The following is a 14252-nucleotide window of genomic DNA, read 5'->3' as shown; positions in this document are numbered from 1 at the left end:
GAAGGAAGGAAGGAAGGAAGGAAGGAAGGAAGGAAGGAAGGAAGGAAAGAAGGAAAAGAAGTCACAGCGGTGCAGCCCCTGACTATTCTTGTCACTCTGTGGAGAGGCTCCTGGAGCAAGTTTAGAGCACCCTAGGGGTTTCCATAGGAACAGGCACGGTCCACTCACCCCTGCGAGCTGGGCCCAGGTCAGCCTCTCCAGAGCATGAGGCAGCAGCCACCTTGGACAAGCCTTCCTCTTGGCCTCTGGTATCCTGGTCTTGAGCTGCCTTAGTCACCTCGGCCGCATGTTTCTTGTGACCTTGCTTCTTGCGACTGGCCTTCTTGTCGTGGTGGGCTCTCTTCCTGAGGGCTGGCTCCCCTGCTGCTTCCAGGGGCTCCAGAGGCTGGGAGAGGCCCTCCTTCGCCCTTGGCCTCCTGCTGGCCTTTTCTCTGGGCTCCTCAGGGCCTGTCCTCACGAAGAAGTTCAGCACCGTCTTTAGCCACCCCCTCTTGGTGTCTTGCGAAGGCCTCTGCTCACTGGGGAGAAACTCTCCGGCCTCCTCGGGAGTGGGGGCTGCAGCGGTGGTGCAGTGAGCCTCTGCAGACGGAGCTGGGCTGTCTGAATGGCTGGCCCGATCACTGGTCGCCCAGTGAAGCGCCTTCCTGGAGGGGGCAGTGGGCAGGGAGAGGCAGTGGCAGTCCCACGGCTCCAAGCCTTTCCCGGGGGCCAGCGGCCTGTCCAGAGACCTGGCTTTCCTCTCCGCCGGGGGCTTCCTTGGGCACCTTGGATTCTCCATCGGGCTACAACGAAAACAAACAGCTCCCTTCGTTTTTTTGTTTTTGTTTTGTTTTTGTTTTTATGATGGAGGCTCGGTCTGTTGCCCAGGCTGGAATGCAGTGGTGTAATCTCAGCTCACTGCAACCTCTACCTCCTGGCTTCAAGTGATTCTCTTGCCTCAGCCTACCAAGTAGCTGGAATGACAGGTATCCGCCACCACACCCGGTTAATTTTTGTATTTTTAGTAGAGATGGGGTTTCACCATGTTGGCCAGGCTGGTCTTGAACTCCTGACCTCAGGTGATCCACCCGCCTCGGCCTCCCAAAGTGCTGGGATTACAGGCTTGAGCCACCTTGCCCGGCCCAACAGCTGCCTCAGCAGAGGCCTCCTGGGCATGCTGAAGTTGGCTCCCGGCACTGACCAGTGGACCCATTCACCCTGCCTGCTAATGTGAGTAGTGTCAACTTCCCATGTCAACAATTTCTCAAAGCTGTTGTCTTGTGCCAATTCCCCCAAAACCCTCGGGGAATGGGGGTCATTATTCTCATTTTCCAGAGGATAAAACTGGACCACAGGAAGATCGTGCTCAGATCTCAGGGCTGGTCAGCTGCACCTCCAGAGCCCCTGAAAGGAACATAGCCCTGTCCACACCTAGGTTTCAGTCTTCAAGACTGATTTGGGACTTCTCCAGAACTGCATGATAATTAATTCATCTTGTCCAAAGCCACTGGGTCTGGGGGCTTTTGTTACAGTAGCAATGGAAAACGAATACAGCCGGAGCCAGAGGCCTAGTCCTGCTCCTCACTAGCCTTGGGACTTTGGGCAGCTCAGGCACCTTTTCTGGCCCCAGTTCTCATCTGAAGCATGCCCGAGCCCTGCCCTCTCTCACAGGCTGTCGTGAATATTCCATGAGGCAGCTCCGGCAGTGGCAACTCTTTTCTTCCAACTGCTCAAGCCAAAAATGTAAAGTCACCCCGACTTCTTTCTTTTTTAAAAAAATAAATAATTTTATTTAGAAAATAGATATGGGATCTTGCTGTGTTTGTCTGGGCTGGTCTCAAACTCCTGGGCTCAAGCGATCAACCTACCTCGGTCTCTCAAAGTGCTGATTACAGGCATGAGCCACTGCGCCTGGCCTCCTTTCTTTCTTTTACTCCCCCATCCACCCATCAGCAGAGACTGTTGGCCTCACTCACACAGAGCCTGTCCTCACCCCGAGAGCCCCCTGTGGTCTCTAGGTCCCCATCTGCACTCACCTGAACTGTTACCACCACCTCCTAACTGACTTCCCTGCTCTCCTCTTGCCCTCCCCAGTAACTTCGCCACTTTGCAGCTATGGAGGCTTTTAAAACAAAAGTTACTTCCCTTCTTCCAAGGGTCCCCTTTCACTTAAAGTCTTTACAGCAGCAGGCATGTCCCACACGTACCAGCCTCCATCACCCCTCTGACCACGTCTCTCTCACTCCACTCCACGCACACAGCCCTGCTTGCTGTCCTTCAGGCCGGCCCGCCTCAGCGCCTTCACACTGGCCAATCCCTCTTTCTAGAACATTCTTTTCTCATGGAAAGAATGAGTTTGTTCATGGTTTGTTCCCTCACTTCCTTTGGGGCTGTACTCAACTGTCACCTTCCCATCGAGGCCCTCCCTGCCCACTTCCCATCAGCACACCCTTTCCCCTCCTACCCTAGGGGCTGGTGATGTGCAATGTCGTGTCTTTATGTGTTTAGTTGTTTCCTGTCTGAGTCTCTCTCCATCTCCTGTGTCTATTTTGCTAGGTCTTCTATCTTTGAGTGCCTAGAACAATGTCTAGCATATCACTGTTACTCAATAATCACATTATCTAGCATATCACTGCTACTTAATAAGCACTTATTAAACAAATGCATAGATGTATAACACATTTAGTAAATGGCACAACACATAAGGTATCTTTGGATGTGTAGTTAACATGAAATCACTGCTTTCAGGCCAATTTCATCTTAGAGCAGCAGGGGCTCTTCCATTCTCCATCCAGAATGAAGCAGTGGCCAATGGAAAATGACAAAAAAACCCTGGGCAGCATTTCAAGCAGGCCTGGGTGTGGGCAGTGCACTTCATTTGTGTGTCTTTAATTTAATCTAAAACTCTTGGGGCTTTCCAACTTTTCCAGAGTTGTTCAGAAGGCCTCTTCCCTTCAGTGGAAGGTAAAAGAAAAATAAAATATGGTTTTGAATGCCAAACCTGAGCCCCTGGAGAGTCCTATGGAGTTTAGGACCACAGGTTGCCTGCTCTAATTTGTCATTATAGCTTTAGCATGCATTGACCAAGTAATGTTTAGTGGTATGGGATGTACTCTAAAATGTATTCTATTGCTATGCTCAGCTTAGAGGCAAAAATAAGAATCTATAATTGCAATTTCTTATGTGTGGGATCCACAGGAAAGTGAAGAAGATACAGAGAAAGAAGAAAAGAAACGGGAACACACATTTGAAGGTGACATGAACATTTGGGATGCCTTCCCTCCTCCAAGCACCCGTCTGGGAAGGAAACCAGACGGTATTGCAGCCCCAGGTCGCTGAGGCCAGAGGCCATTGGAGCCAAGTGTCCACACGTGGATGACCTTGGAGGAAATGAGAAATCAGGTCGGGGTGGAGGCAGGCAATTTAAAAGGACTTATTTGTTATTTAATGTTCCTTAAAAGGAACATCTGGGCTACACGGAAACTTTTCGCAATATGTATCTGTACCTTATATGGAAATTCACTAATATTCCTGAAAGACTCAGAGACGGGCTGCCTTACGGTTGTGTTTCTGAAGACAACGCGGTGTAGGATAAGGAGAAGAAGTCATAGAGGAAAATATTTATGTTTGTTCTCACTTATTTCTCTCAACAAACATTTAATAAGCACCCACTCTGCACCAGAAATTATGCTCGGTGCTAGGGATACAATCATGAACGAGATGCACTGTGTGCCCCCAGACGGAATATTCTGGTCTTCTCTGAATGTGCAGGAATAAGGATGTGAGTACACAGTGATGACAGCAATGTTCCATTCCCCTGCATCTGCTGTCTCTTCAGAAGCACATGGTCTTAAAAGAAGATAAATTTAGGTTGAAGTTCTATGTGATTTAAGATCATATTTAAAGAAAAGTAAGCCGAGCCAGAAATATTTACTGAACAGTGTCAGGGTTCTCTCTGCGTTTTCCATATGTTCCTGTGGTCAGGGCAAATTGGATGGGGTTGGCACAGAAGCTGTTCATTAACAAAACCACAGAACCAGGGCACTCTTGTTCAGCTCAGCCTCTCTTCCGTCTGCACAGATTTGGCTCCCTGGGACCCATCGCACGGAGGGCCAGCGCTTCCTTACCCAGTTAACAGGAAGAGAGACGCAGTCATCTTTTAAAGAGCTGTCATTGCTATGGAAACGGTTTTCGCCACTGCCAATGGCGGCAGTATCCTCCTAATGCATTCCAAGGACACGCTGCTCCTCCTGATCAGAACATTAACACAATCCCACCAGCACATGCTTTCCCTGACGTTTTTTCAGGAAAGCTACTGTGATTTGGCCGCCCCCTCCCTGGAATAACCGGTGCCCTGAGCCCACGGGGAGATGAGAGAAACCAAGGCCAGGAGCTCCGCAGCTGCTGCTGCAGCCCAGAGGCAGGAAGGGGGCCGGGTGACGCCCAGCCTCTGCTCCCAAGGCTTCCTAATTCCAAATCCAGTGACCTCTTCCCATGCCTCGTCCTCCCTAACGTGCTGCAGCATTTGATACCAGCCTTACTTCCTTCTTTTCTCTTTCCTCTCTGGGTGGCTGTGACTGTGCTCAGTCCAGCTCTCTCCTCCCTCTCCCCCGCTCCGACTGCTCCTCCTCTGTAATGTTTCAAAGGTTGTCTTCAGCTCTGGGCCAAGGATTCAGAGAGTACGGCTGACTGGGGAAGACACACCCACACGCCCCCAGGAAGACCCCTGAAGAACCTCTGTGGATGGTGTGTCCTCAGACTTTTAAAGTCTCGAAGCCCTGGGAAGCTTGTCTTTTAATCCTAATAACCTCCCCTTTCCTACATGTGCCAAAATTAAAGCGTTCAAGACTTTCCAAGTATAAAATTCTGCTATCCAGGATTTATCAAAGCAAGACTTTCCTTTCTTCTTCTTTGTTTTGTGCCCCAGGTGCTCAACTACATTCAGCCCGACCACCAGGGAATCCCACCCCGCGCAGGCCGTGCTCCAGACCAGGAACCCTAAGCCAGCAGCACGGCCTCACTATGCGGAAACCCAGCTGCTCTCATAAACTTGTTGTGGATATCAGAGCAAAGTCCAAATCAGCTCAGAAATACCCGAGTGATCTACAGATCACAAGACTTCTTCTGATAAGATGTGGCATTTACTGGTGACATGTCCAGCAACAGCGACAAAGAACCAGAGAAGGCTCACGAAGCTGACCCTGGAGCAGGAAGTTTGCCTGCCTTCCCCAAGCTTGCTGCTGTGTATTGTTTACTTTCTAAGTTGCACAGTGACCTCATCTCTATGCTGTTTGCTAATTTGTTCACCTGGCCGCGTTACTCTCTAACTGCTCTGGTGCCTTTCATGGAGATAACTTTGCGGCTCCCCTTTTCCACCCATGATTCACACAATAGAAACTTCACAGAGAGCCACCCTGCGGCACACCCACAGCAGCACCCTGAGGGACAGAGTGTGTGGCACGCACACGTGGACCCACAGTCAACACCACAGACGTCCGCGTGTCACCAGAACACACTTGTGCACACCACAGACCTACACGGACTCAAGACGCCCTGTATTTCTCCTGTCCCAAGTGTAAGGGAATAATTATATGACCAAGCTCACTACTTGCCATCGGTGCTAACTCTAAGTTCCGTGAGAGGGGACCTGAGCCTGGGAGGCTCTCGGTGTTCATGAAACAAACAAATGATACAGAGGCATGTGCAAACCCAAACCAGCTTACCTTCATGCAGCCACATGGCGTCCAGAGAGCCCTTTCCTTTACATGATCTCACTCCATCTTCGCCAAGGGCTGTGACTCAGATGGGCTAACAGTGGTGCACTGAGGCTCTCAACCATTAAGAGACATGCCCCAGGTCACATAGCCGGGAAGCAGAGAGCTGAGACTCGAATTCACTTCTCCCAATTCGAATCCTATCTTCTCTACTCTATACCCAATGGCCTCATGTAAGCATAGATACACATGCACATGCACACACATACGGACTTAGAGGGGAGAAACCTGCTCTTTCACACTGATGGAAATAACCACATTCACACACACACCTACAGTGACCCGTGCACACAGAGTCACACAATCACATGTGCCTAGGTATAGACACCCATGCCCTCCCCACCCCATTCTGTCCTCTATCCAAGACCACGGGCAATGCAACACTGTGTGAGGAATCGGTCAGGACTGTGGCTTATAATCCACCCCCAGCCTCTAAATTCCCATCCAAGAAAGCAGTAGACCATGAGTTTTTTTAATAAGATCTCTCCATTCTTGGACTAACTTCTGAAACCTTAAAACTTATAGGATCTTAATTCAACCATAGGTAATAATAACACCTCACATTTATCGGGGGTTCCCTCATGTACCTTCACATAAAGTCTAGAACTCGACCTCTACCACATCCTATAGGGAAACTAGCAGGTGAGCTATGTAATGCTGCCCCATCCTACAGACAAGAAAACTGAGGCCCAAGGAAGTGAAGTTCCTTGCTCAGGGTGCCGGCTAATAAGCAGGATTGGGACCTGAATACAGAGTTTTAAGTCCAAGTGAGCCCAGAGCTCTTTGAGAAACACCCCATTGAGATAATGTCACTGAACCCTGCTTCATCTTTTTAGAGATAAGAAAACTGATTCCCCCACCTCCACCCCTGCTGCCTCTCTGGGAGGGCCCAGCATGCTGGAAGCAGAACTGGAGCTAGACTCTTGGTTTGACTCCTAGGACTAAGATACATACCCACTGCTCCAGCCCCCAAAGGAGAGGGTATTGTTCAACCAACCTTGGACCACAGAAATCGCTTTTGTCCTGAACACCAAGGGCTGGGATCTTCAGACAAGAGGTCTCTGTGTTAGGCTCTCCTCCCTGTCAGCTGGAAGTTGTGTCCAGTGAGAAGTCAGACCCAGCTCTCCCAGGGAGAAGATGCCACGACTTTGGTGCTGGCAATTTTCTCAGTGTCTCAGAAGATGCTTTGGCCGTCCATATATATAGTATCTCCCAGGAGCTGAGCTCATGGCAGCCAATCCAGAGAGCCATGGGCTGGCTCACCTGCCTCCACCTGTTACCACCCATCCCAGGGCTGCTCCCCGTTCCTCCAATGATAGGAGGCTTAGCTCAGCTACCCTGGAAAAAACAGTTTCACTTGACAACTTCCTTATTGCACCCAAACCCCAATAAGAAACCAAAGCTCAGAAAATAACCTAAGGTCTGGCTGGGGAAAGCCCCACCTGTAGAGTTGAAAACAAGCCTTAATGGGAAACGCAGGTTAGGGGAAGAAAGTGGAGGTAGCTTTATTGCCTTTACAACATCCCTCGGTTATCTTTGAAGATTAGTGGGTACCTAGAAAGAAAGGTCAGCGATGGGATACATACGTCCCTTGACCTGGAGACAACCCAGAAGGAAGAGCCCACAAGAGCCACGTGCTCCAGATCTGCTGCGCCCGGGAAGGGTTGCCATGGATCTTGAGAGAACATTCTAAGAAGTCCTAAAAAGTGAGATTTCCACTTTCTGTAATGCCTTATTTTTAAAAATAGAGTGTAAATACACGTTTATAATCAGAAAAGAAAAACTAGTTTTATTAAAATGAAAGCAAAGGCTGGGCACGGTAGCTCATGCCTGTAATCCCAGCACTTTGGGAGGCCAAGGCAGGCGGATCACATGAGGTCAGGAGTTTGAGACCAGCCTGACCAACATGGTGAAACTCCATCTCTACTAAAAATACAAAAATTAGCCGGGTATGGTAGCAGACACTTGTAACCCCAGCTACACAGAAGGCTGAGGCAGGAAAGTCACTTGAACCCAGGAGGCAGAGGTTGTAGTGAACTGAGATCACGTCACTGCACTCCAGACTGGGTGACAGAGCGAGACTCTGTCTCAAAAAAAAGAAAAAAAAGTTAAGAAATTCTATTTTGGTTCATTAACACAGGGAGGCATTACAAAACAAATACGGAAGCACCAGATATCTTTCTTTCTATGTATTAACAGTGCCTGGTACTTGTAAGGGTTCAGTAAAGGGCCAATATTTTATTACAGGCAACAGAGTTATTAATGCTTCATTCATTCTGTCAACAGGTTTTGGATCCAGCTATGTGCCAGACACTATCTCAGCACTAAATTTAGAATTTATTAGTCAAGAAGTCACCCAGCCTTCAAACAAAGGTTAAATAATATTACATATTTTTTATTTATTTAATGAAACTATTCTGTCAACCACTTCTTCCAGGCCCTGTGTGTATTGTATGTGCTCTTTCTTATTCTGAGGTGAATATGCCCGGCCTGGCCCAGCCCTCACAGAGTCCGCAAAGTAGTTAGGAAGAGAGAAACACACAGAGAAAGCCATACAAGCAAGCAGGAGGGAATGGGAAGTTGTTTAATGCATACAGAGTTTCAGTTTGAGAGGAATGTTGTACTTCCACCTCCACCATTGAAGCATCTCCACAACTTTTGAGATGTGGAGGATTTTCACAAGGCAAACTCAAACTCAACTTTTGAGTTGTGGAGATGGTTCAGTGGTGGAGAGTGGTACAGCAATCAAAATGTACTTAATGCCACTGCACCGTACACTTTAAAAAGGTTAAAACAGTCAACTTTATGTCATGCATATTTTACCACAATCAAAAGAAGGAGGGGCGGAGAGCCACGTGGGACACTGTGCAGGCACCTCCCATGTACCCAGCAATCCCACCTGCAGGTACATGCGCTCCTAGGTTCTCATGGGAGGGAGAGCCATCATGGGCCGCTCTGGGCATTCTACACCTTCTCTATCAGGGGTCTGGGGCGGGGGGCAACCTAGCCCTGCCCTCAGTGCCTGCCAAAGATCGCGTCCTGGGCTGGAAATCTGGAGACAGACTCTGGCAGCTGCCTGACCCGGGGCCAAGGTCGGCTGCACTATGTGTGAGTCCCCATGCAAAATGAAAACAAAGCACCCTTGCTCAAAAAGTATTAATAGTTTCAAGACAGCAGAACTCTAAACCAAGCACCAGGCCCTTCTGAGTGTACACCCTGTGCAACTGTCCAGGTCACACAGCCTTGAAGGGGGCTCCGAACATGACAGTTCCCAACCATGTGCTGGGAGGGAAGATGGGAGAGGGAGACAGAGGGAGATTGAGAGAGAATATTTTTGAAATGTTTATTTAAGTATAATGTATAAAAAGGTGCACAGATCATAAGGAGATAGCTCCATGAATTTTCACAAAGGGAATAAACCTGTGTAAACCAGCACCCAGAAGAAGAAAGAGAACATTCCTGGCACCCCAGAACCTGCCTTGTTCCCCTCATGACTCCCAGATTAGATTAGTTTTGCCTATTTTTGAGCATCATCGGTGTGCATGTTTTCTTTTACGCCTGGCTTTTTTCACTGCATGTCTGCGGGACTCAGCCATACTGCTGTGCTGTCATTCTCAGACAGACAATCCCAAGTGTCAGAGCCGGTGCGGGGCAAACAGAATTCTCATACGCTGCTGGTGGGAGTGGAAAATGGTGCAACTACTTGGAAAAATCGGCTGGCAATATCTACCAAAGCTGAACAAACACCTGCCCTATGACCCAGCAATTCCACCCACGGATAGATACACAACAGAAATGCATTCTCATGGTCCCCTCCAAACAACCTTTATATGAACGTGTATAGCAGTGCTGTTTGTGATAGCCAAACCCTCAAAAACTTGAAACAACTTAAATGCCCATTAACAGGAAAATGTATAAACAGTGGCATATTCACAAATTTGAGATTTTGTTTTTTGTTTTTTCCGGGAGAGTCTGTACATTTGTTTAGAAAGATTTTTCACCCGCTTGTGTGGCCTGGGTGTGCAGCGCGGGGCACGGAAGATAAACGTGGTCTTGGATAAAAATGACGGTAGCCAACGGAGAGGGGTGGGTGGAACACAGGGCCCCAGTCTCAGGAGCGCAGGATGTGGTGGTTCTGAGTAACAAACCTCAGAAGGATTTTCACAGGGCACCCTCTAACCTCTCTGAGTGTCAACGCTGCTTCCCAGAAATCCGTCCCCATCCCGACAGAATTATCTACATATGGAAACGAGCCCGGGCCTTCATTTGCTCTGCGGCTCCTGTTCACCGCAGAGCAAAGAGCAAGCCGGTGAACTCTCACTCCTTTCCCGGGCCACACCCTCTGCCTGGCGCCTGGTAATTCGAGGTCCAGCCTCCAACCCACCGGCCTTCCCTAAGTCTCCTTCCCTGTCCTCAGTGAGAGGTACCTGAAAGACTATGACCTCACTCCTTCTCAAGCCCCGTCAGGACCCAGGACCAAAGTCCCCAGCCCGAAAATAGCCTCAGAATACCCCCTCGGTTGCTGTGTGCGATGCCTGATTTAGGTCTTGTGCCGGAAGTGCTCAGTGAATCTCAGCTCCCCTCCAGGCTCCCCTTCCTCGTGGCTCCCAGCGACTCCTAGACTTTCCTCTCCCTCAGCGGTCTGCGGGTCCCCGCTGCAAGTGGGGGCCTCGAGTGCGCATCCCCATGGAGTGGGAAAGCGGTGGCTTTGACATTAGGCAGACCTGCGCCGCAGCTCCGGCTGCCCACCCCCAGGGGGCGCGCTGGGGATCGCAAAGACAACGGCCATTCGCAAAATGGTTACCAGACCTTAAGCCCGTAGCAGGAGCTTTTACGTGATTTTTGCCCCCACAATAATGTTCATAAAGCGCATATTGTTATTTTACAGACCAGGAAATTAACGCTCAAAAAGATAAAATAGGCCGGGTGCGGTGGCTCACACTTGTGATCCCAGCACTTTGGGAGGCCAAGGCGGGCAGATCACTTGAGGCCAGGAGTTCAAGACCAGCCTGGCCAACATTTCGTATTTTCGTAAAAATACGAAAATTAGCCGGGCATGGTGGCGTGCGCCTGCAGTTCCAGCTACGCGGTAGGCTGAGGCAGGAGAATTGCTTGAACCTGGGAGGCGGAGGTTGCAGTGAGTGAGCCAAGATGGCACCATTGCACTCCAGCCTGGGCGAGAACAAGACTCCATCTCAAAAAAAAAAAAAGTAAAATGCTTAAGTGATACTAGTAAATGGCAGATTAAAACCTGCCAGTCAGCCAGGCCTTGTGGCATGCAACTGTGTTCCCAACTACGCAGGAGGCTAAGGCAGGAGAATCTCTCGAGCCTAGGAATTCTAATCTGGCCTAGACAACATAGCAAGATCTTGTCTCCAAAAAATAAAAATCTGCCAGTCTCCGAAGTACGCTCCACTGTTCTTCTGAACCTCAATTTTCAAACCATTACAATGGGAATAAATGATACCAACCTCACGGGAAACTGGAGTGAGGCAATGCAGTGAGCACTTGGCACAGGATGCTGGTGGGCACCTGGGAAGTGGGAGCATTTGCTGGAGAGGAGCCCACAGTGAGGTCTCATCATGGGACTGGGGCCCACAGCTCTCTCACAGAACTTGCTCCAAGCCCAACACTGTCACATGGCTGAGCCCAGCGAGGATAATTCCCCAAATTCCTCTTTCCTGGGCCCTAAGGTGGACATTGGTCTCCTCAACCTCCAGTGGCTCCGGCAAGTCCTCTCACACTGTGCCAGTAAAGGAAGCACCTGGTTAAGGCAGGGTTTCTCAACCTCAGCTCTGTTGACATTTTGGACTGGACACCTATTTGCTAGAGGGGATGGGGGTTGTCCTGTGTATTGTAGGATGGTTAGCAGCATCCCTGGCCTCTACTCACTAGATGACGGTAGTACCCCACCCAGTAGTGAAAACCAAAAATGCCTCCGAGTCCCCTGGAGAGCAAAATCTCGCCCAGCTGAGAACTATTGGCTTAAGCAATAACAACATGCAATGATCTCAGGTTTACTAGGAGTCCCTGAAGGCAGGTAGTTCCAGGTGTGGGGCAGCAGCTTGATGACGCCAACAAGCACCAATGTTGTCCTAATGCTCTTCACTTCATGATCACAAGATGGCTGCCACAGGTCCCATTGTGCCACTACCACAGTCTCACTCAAAGGCAGGCAAGAGGGGGAAAGCGATGGTGTCATCTGTGGCATCACCTTTAAACTAGACAGTTTTCCTAGACACTTCTCAGCAGATCTCCCCTATGTCTCATTGGCCAAAACTTGGATATATATCCAGTCCTAGCAGCAAGGGAGCTGGGAAAATGACTAAGTGGCAAGGGGGAAGAGGGATGGAAATGGTGGGCCCTCCCTGACCTGGCAGAAGAGACACTCCTCATACTTGCAGAAATTATTTTTAAATCTATCTGCTTTCCTTCACTAAGTCTTCAGGACAGGGATCCACATGTTTTCCTCTGTATCCTCAGAACTTAGCCTCGTGTGCAGCACTTAGAAGGTGTTTACTCCATGCTCATTGAATGAATGAATGAATGAATGAATCGATCAACTGATCAATTATTTGACCTTCCCCCTTCCTTGCTTATATCACTAAGAGCCCTAAGTAGGTGATTATTTATCTACATGCAAATTAACTTGTCTAATTACAAATAAGCCTATGATACAAATAATAATGCAAACATCTCCCCGTTTCTCCAACAAGCCCTGATCCCTCTGGCCATTGAATATGCTGTTCCACTTGCCTGGAACATTCTTTCTGCCACCTCTAACCTCCCCTCACCCCTCTTCAGCTGGCCAGCTCCTTGTCACTCCTAGGTCTCAGCTTAGATGTCACTGCCTCTGGGAAGCCCTCCCTGATCTCCTCACTGTGGCTCCAGGTCTTGGTCCCCTGTGCTGCGCCATCCTAGCACTTACCACCCTGTGTTGTGACTGTCTCCCTAGCAGGACAGGAAATGCCCATGGAGACCAGAACAGCTTGTCCTTCACCAAAGTTTAAGTTCTCCGTAAACTTTTATTGATTGAATCATTTATGCCAAGGGTTGGCAAAGCTGCTCTGCAAAGCGCCAGATAGTATTTTCAGCTTTGTGGGCTGTATGATCTCTGTTGCAACCATTCGACTCTGCGGTTGGAGGGAGAAAGCAGCCATAGCTGATACTTAAACAAATGAGCATGGCTGTGTTCCAATAAAACTCTATTTGTGGGCACTGAAATTTGAATTTCATATGAATTTCACATGTCATAAAATATTATTCCTTAAAAATTTTTTCAACCATATAAAAATGTAAAAGCCATTTTTAAAGGCTCACAGGTTATACAAAAACAGGTGATGGACCTTAGTTTGCTAACCCTGATTAACACTGAGAGTCACATGTTTGGGATTTTCTAGGTCATTCTCAAAGATACAATAGGATCGCATAAAGCAGTAATGCACAGTATTTCTGAAGATCAAGCAGTAAGTTAAACTTGAAAGTGCATTAAATGACGTAGCCATCACAACCCAGAAGACTGTGTCTTAGGAAATCAAAGATTAAGATTAATTTAAGACTGGAGCTGGGCACAGTGTCTCACACCTGTAATCCCAGCACTTTGGGAAGCTGAGGTGGGCAGATCACTTGAGATCAGGAGTTTGAGACTAGCCATGGTGAAAGCCCATCTCTTCTAAAAACACAAAAAATTAGCCAGGCCTGGTGGCAGGTGCCTGTAGTCCCAGCTACTCAGGAGGCTGAGGCAGGAGAATCGCTTGAGCCCAGGAGGTAGAGGATGCAGTGAGCTGAGATCGCTGGGAGGCAGAGTGAAACTCCATCTCAATTGAAAAAACTAAAAAAAGGATTAACTTAGACTGGGAAACTGTTACTATCAGGGAACCATATCAATAGGTTCAAACAAAAATGTTTGATAATTTCTATATGCAATTCTGTTGGAAATTTTTAAAACTAGGCAGAAGGATATTTCTTTTCCATAAGAATGATTTCTCTGAAATGATATTCAAAACATTATCTAGATTAATGAAAGTAGCTGGGATGTCCCATTCTACATCTTTCTCCTGTGCTGGATGCTTCTGGCTCTCAAACATCAGACTCCAAGTTCTTCAGTTTTGGGACTAGGACTGACTCTCCTTGCTCCTCAGCCTGCAGATGGCCGATTGTGGGACCTTGTAATTGTGTGAGTTAATACTTAATAAACTCCCATATATATGTTCTATTAATTCTGTCCCTCTAGAGAACTCTGACTAACACAGTAGCCACTGGAAAATTTAAAACAAATTAACTGAGACTAGTTGTCCTTAGGGCATAGGAGTGAGGGTGGGTTTCCCATAATGCTACTTTGTTGTTGTTGTTTTGTTTTTTGTTTTTTTGAGACGGAGTCTTGGTCTGGCTGGAGTGCCGTGGTGTGATCCTGGCTCACTGCAACCTCCACCTCCTGGGTTTTTAAGCGATTCTTCTGCCTCAGCCTCCTGAGTAGCTGAGACTACAGGTGCCCGCCAC

At 48.4% G+C, this 14252-nt stretch overlaps 1 protein-coding gene across 1 annotated transcript in view; it reads right to left on the bottom strand.

The window, feature by feature from the left end:
• Window positions 1–6927, bottom strand: part of BNIP5 (BCL2 interacting protein 5) — a 21058-nt gene extending 14131 nt beyond the window's left edge. The window contains exons 1-2 of the mRNA XM_023213096.3: window positions 6751–6927; window positions 169–782 (exon numbers count right to left, since the gene is read on the bottom strand). Coding sequence (XP_023068864.1) covers window positions 169–778 — 610 coding nt within the window. The 5' untranslated portion in view covers window positions 779–782; window positions 6751–6927. The remainder of the gene's footprint in view (window positions 1–168; window positions 783–6750) is intronic.
• Window positions 6928–14252: the final 7325 nt, after the last annotated feature.

This window comes from Piliocolobus tephrosceles, chromosome 5 (genome assembly GCF_002776525.5).
Source record: "Piliocolobus tephrosceles isolate RC106 chromosome 5, ASM277652v3, whole genome shotgun sequence".
Taxonomy (NCBI): domain Eukaryota; kingdom Metazoa; phylum Chordata; class Mammalia; order Primates; family Cercopithecidae; genus Piliocolobus; species Piliocolobus tephrosceles.
The sequence above is the reverse complement of the archived record's forward strand: the minus strand, read 5'-3'. Positions and strand labels throughout refer to the sequence as shown.